The sequence below is a fragment of the Penaeus chinensis genome, chromosome 41 (genome assembly GCF_019202785.1).
Source record: "Penaeus chinensis breed Huanghai No. 1 chromosome 41, ASM1920278v2, whole genome shotgun sequence".
Classification (NCBI taxonomy): Eukaryota; Metazoa; Arthropoda; class Malacostraca; order Decapoda; family Penaeidae; genus Penaeus; species Penaeus chinensis.
The window spans coordinates 13,727,407-13,732,406 of NC_061859.1; the positions used below are offsets into that span (position 1 = coordinate 13,727,407).

General features: G+C 39.5%; 1 protein-coding gene across 6 annotated transcripts in view; it reads right to left on the reverse strand.

Annotated features, from left to right (window-relative positions):
• LOC125047726 (homeotic protein ultrabithorax-like) overlaps positions 1-5,000 on the reverse strand; it is a 1,130,701-nt gene that overhangs the window by 53,236 nt on the left and 1,072,465 nt on the right. For 5 of the 6 annotated variants that reach the window (XM_047646122.1, XM_047646121.1, XM_047646117.1 and 2 more), the window contains one exon: positions 4,657-4,659. The exons of the other annotated variant lie outside the window; for it this stretch is intronic. In XM_047646122.1, the coding sequence (XP_047502078.1) occupies positions 4,657-4,659 (3 nt within the window). The remainder of the gene's footprint in view (positions 1-4,656; positions 4,660-5,000) is intronic. 6 annotated transcript variants of the gene reach the window in all.

Genomic DNA, 5,000 nt, shown 5'->3' on the forward strand with positions numbered 1-5,000 from the left:
TTCCTCTTATTTCTTTCTTTCTTGCTTTCCCCTTCGTCTTTCAATCCTTCTCCTCTTCCTCCTCCTCTTCTTCCCTCCCTCTCCTCTTCCTCCTCCGCCTACTCCTCCTCTTCTTCCCCCCTTCTCCTCCTCCTCCTTCTCCTCCTCTTCTTCTTCCCCTTCCTCCTCCCTTTCCTCCTCTTCTCTATCTTAATCCTCCTCCTCCTCCTCTTCTCTATCTTACTCCTCCTCCTTCCCTGACGGACCGAGACAGATGGCGAGGTGGACTGCTTTATCAGTAGCTCATTTGACTATTTCAGTGGAGGTTCCCTGTTTTCGCTGCATGTTTATTATTTTTTGTTTTGTTTTTTGTTTTACTTGTTAAGAATGCTTACAGTATTTTATGTCAGCTCTTTATTCTATTCGTTAATTCTGTTTTAGTCACAGTTTACGTATGTTTTTATTCTATTTAATTGTATTTATTTATTTATTTGTTCTTTCTTTGAGATAATTATGGTTGAGAAAGAACATCGAAAAAGACAATTGATTCTGCATTTCGCTGAGATGATTTTTTAATGAAGATCGGTAAATAGACATATAGATAGATAGATAGATAGATAAATAGATAGATAGATAGATAGATAGATAGATAGAGAGAGAGAGAGAGAGAGAGAGAGAGAGAGAGAGAGAGAGAGAATGAGAGAGATGGAGAGAGATGGAGAGAGAGAGAGAAAGCTAACGCATGTCATGCTAATAAGTAGCGGTTGTCAAAGCCTCAGGTGTCGGTACCTCGTTACCTGTCGCGAAGAAGTGTGAAGACTAACCTGATCAGCGAACACTCGACTTGCTGCTGTTCATCACCCGTGGCACTGGCTCTGAGTGCCACGAAGGGGGGAGGAGCAGGAGGAGGAGGAGGAGGAGGAGGAGGAGGAGGAAGGGGAGGAGGAGGAGGAGGAGGAGGAGGAGGAAGGGGAGGAGGAGGAGGAGGAGGAGGAGGAGGAGGAGGAGGAGGAGGAGGAGAAGGAGGAGGAGGAGGAGGAGGAGGAGAAGGGGGTGGTGGTGATGGAGGAGGAGATGGAGAAGGAGGAGAAGGTAGAGGAAGAAGAAGAGGAGGAGGAGGAGAAAAATGTGGAGGAGGAGGAGGAGGTGGAGGAGGATAAAGTGAAGGAAGCAGATAATAGAAGGAAGAAAAAGGTAGAAGAAAAGGAGGAAGAAGAGGAGAAAAAAAAAAGAAAACAAGAAAAAGAGAGAAGGAAGACGAGTAGGAGAAAAAAAAAAGCAAGAGACGGTGGCACCCCCGCCCCCCCTCACCCATTCCCCTTCTCCTCACCCTCCCCTCTAACTTTCATGCCACAGTGGCAGACATTCTTCAAAGTGTCATGTCTTCTGACGTTCATTATGCCTACGATTATGGTCTCAACAGACAAGAATTCTGGCGCTGATTCTCTTGGAAATAAATTGTGTTTCTTTTTAGTCTTCAAACAGTTTTGTCGTGATTTTAAGAATAATAATACCAAAAGTGACGATAATAATGATAATGACAAAGAGAAGAGATAAATGGATATAATAATAATAGCATAATCAATAAGAATGAAAGCGATAACAGAAATGTACAATAACATCATAAATATTATTTCTATCTCTTGCTACAAATATAAAATTCTTTTAGCAATAATTTTTCATCAAAATTCTAATATTTTTACTAGTAGAAATAAGCAGTCCATTTGTAAGTTGGACAAAATAGACATTTTCTCTCATCTTATCTATTATCTGACTGCCATAGGTTTATATATATTTTGGAGACATCTAAATGTCACACGAGGAGGAGGAGGAGGAGAGCGATAAAAAATGAAATAAACAAGGTCAATAACACCTACAGAAACAATAATAAAAAAAAAGGAAGCTAAGAGAAATGAAAATGCGGAATACACAACTCTTTTACGTCGTCTACCCCCCCCCCCCCCCGAAACACACACACACTCGTATTAAGTAAAAAACAATTCCCCAATCAAACAATAACAAACAATTAAACAAAAGCAAGCAAATAAACAAAAACAAACAATTAAACAAAAACAAGCAAATAAACAAAACCAAACAAGCATTAAGCAAAGACAAAAAATAGGCCCACATTCCCCGCCAAACATACCCATTAAGAAAAAAAAACAATCCCAAATCAAACAAAAAACAAATAAGCAAAAAAAAACGAAAACAAGCAACTAGACATAAACAAACAAATAAACAAGAACAAACAAACAAACAAAAGATAGCCCCACACTCGCACACCATTAAAAAAAAAAAATGGAAGAGGGAATAAACAATTCTGAAAAATCAAACTTGCCCTAACGAGGGTCTGCATGCGCCCCTCACCCCCCTTACCCCCTTCCCCCCTTACCCCCCTCCCCTCTCCTCCCCCCCTCAAAACCCAAAACCGGTAAACACAAACCAGGCGTCCTTTTTTTATCTCCACAGACGCGCCCCTTTGAGGCTTCAGATCGGGAGGCTGGAGGAGCGCCTCGAGATATTTCCTCGAAGGTCCTGCGTGATTGTGGGAAAGCTTTGAGTGTGAGGCGAGGCGAAGGTTCTTTTCGATGTTTGTTTTTTTTGTCTTCTTGTTTATCTATTTGTTGATTAATGAATTTATTATATCTATTTATTTATTTATCTTTGTTTCAGGTTGTCGGGTTTCCGTTTATTGTTTTAATGGTTTGAGTCTATGTCATTTTTTTTCTGGTTTGTTTAGCTCATTTTGTTTTTTTTTGTAAAATTCTTTTTAATCTATTGAATCCAATGTCCGTTACATTTTTGTTTTGGATTGTACCCGATTGTATCACCAATGATTCCGTTATTTAAATCGGGAAACCTGATCACGTTTGTAATTAATTGACACGAAAACGAAAAGAAAAAACAAAAACAAAAACAAAAAAAACATGGTAATAGTTCCCCCCCCCCCCCCCATCTTTGCTTTCCTTAAAGTGTAATTTCTATCTAAAAAAGAAATACAAATTTTCTTTTCTGGAGCGATGTCTAGCGGAAGAGAAAAAGGAAAGGGAATTGGGACAAACCGAAAGGGAAATTCATTCTCTTAAAAGACAGTATGAAAGAAATATCATCAAATATCTAAGAAGCCACATCTTTCACTTGGCTTTTAGGATAAATTCTACTGAGAATGTTTGTTTTCTGTTATTTTCCTTTTTCTTTCTCTTTCTCTCTTTATTTCTTTCTTCTTTCTTTCTTTCTTTCTTTCTTTCTCTTTTTTTTTTTTCCGCTCTCTCTCTCTCTCTCTCTCTCTCTCAGATACTGTTTCTCTCTCTTTTTTATATATCTTTCTGGCATAGAAAAATAGACACGGGTCTTTATCCTTTTTTCACCCCCCCCCCCCCTTTTCCCCAAATTCCCTTTTAGTCCTAACAAGGCCCTTCGGAAATCACCCGAAGAATTACAAATTGCCAAGTAGATAGAGGTGATGATTAATGAAAATTGAAGGGGAAGAACGACAATGTGACCATCAGTTAGGAGATAAGGAAACGGTGAAGAATAGTACTCGGAAAAAAATGGAAGAAAGAAAAGAAAGGGAAAAAAAGGAAGAAGGAATAAGAGATAATAGGAAGACCTAAGGTTAAAAGGGGTAGAAGGGGCAAAAGAATAAACACAGGCGTGTAGAGAGGTAATGAAGTGTGACATAGGAAGAGGGGAGAAAAGGGTAAGAGAGAGGGGGCACAGTTAGTAACGAATACACATATAAAAAAGAAGGAAATAAAGAAAAGAACAGCAAAAAAAGTGAGAGGAAAATAATTTTCGGGTCAGAGAGTTGACATACGACGTTAATTTTAGTGTCAAAGATGAGTGATATCGCAGTGCTGAAGAAAAAAATAGATAAATAAAAAAGAGCTTTTGCCTCTGATAACGAAGAATGCTGTAAGTGACCATGTGACAACGGGAGATGAGAAAGTAGCGTTTACGAAAAGGGGAGAAGGGAGAAAAGGAGGGTAAGAGGAGAATAGAAAGAAAGGAGATGAGGAGGAGAAGCAAGGAATAGAAGTAACAGGAGAAAAAGGCAAGAAAAGGGAAGATACATAAGGAAAAGAAACACGAGGGAAAGGAAATTTAGAGGAAGGTGAGAGAAAGGGAAGCAAAGAAAGGAAAGGGAGAGGAGGAGGAAGAGAGAGAGGGGGGGGGTGCTTGCGTGGTGGCCAAAAGGCACCCCAGGCACTGAAGGGTGATGGACCTGGTGTTTGAAGTGGAGCAATTCATCATGATGCTTCAGGGAGGAGCTTCTCTCTCTCTCTCTTTCCCTCAATTACTTACTCACTCTCTCTCTCTCTCTCTCTCTCTCTCTCTCTCTCTCTCTCTCTCTCTCTCTCTTTCTTTCTTACTCATTCTTTCACTCTCTCTGCGAAAATAATGGAGAATAAAAAGGTAAATCACCGAGAAAGAAGAAGAAGAAAAATAATGGCAACAACAACAGCAAAAAAACATTCCCAAAGAAAACAAATACAAAAACAAAACTAAAAATCCCACAGAAAGCCAAAAAACAAAAGAAACTCGACGAAATCAGCCCACGACAGCGGCAAGGGCCTCGCTACCCGTATAGGCTTTGAAAGAGGGATTGGTCGTGATATATTCCCAGAGATTAGACCGGCCCTAACAAGCCCTTATCAATGGTAATTGGGTTTAAACCAGCTTCGAAAAACAAAATGACGATATTACAGCGATTTGCATTTCATGAATACATTTTCTTGTGCGTTTTCTTTATTTTTTTTTTAAGCGTTCGAATGCGTGAGTTTTCCGTCTGTAAGTATGCGTGAAGTATGTACGCGTGTATGCATGTATAATATATGAATGCACGTATGATATATGTATACATGTATGTATCAATAAATATCATACATATTCAAACTACACAAACACGTTTATCATACATACATCCGAAAGCTATTACAAAACACAGGCCTCTCTCTACGCGACACCATCAGAGCGAAGCCTTTTTCGTCCATCGAGCTGAGTTGATTCACCGTAACTCT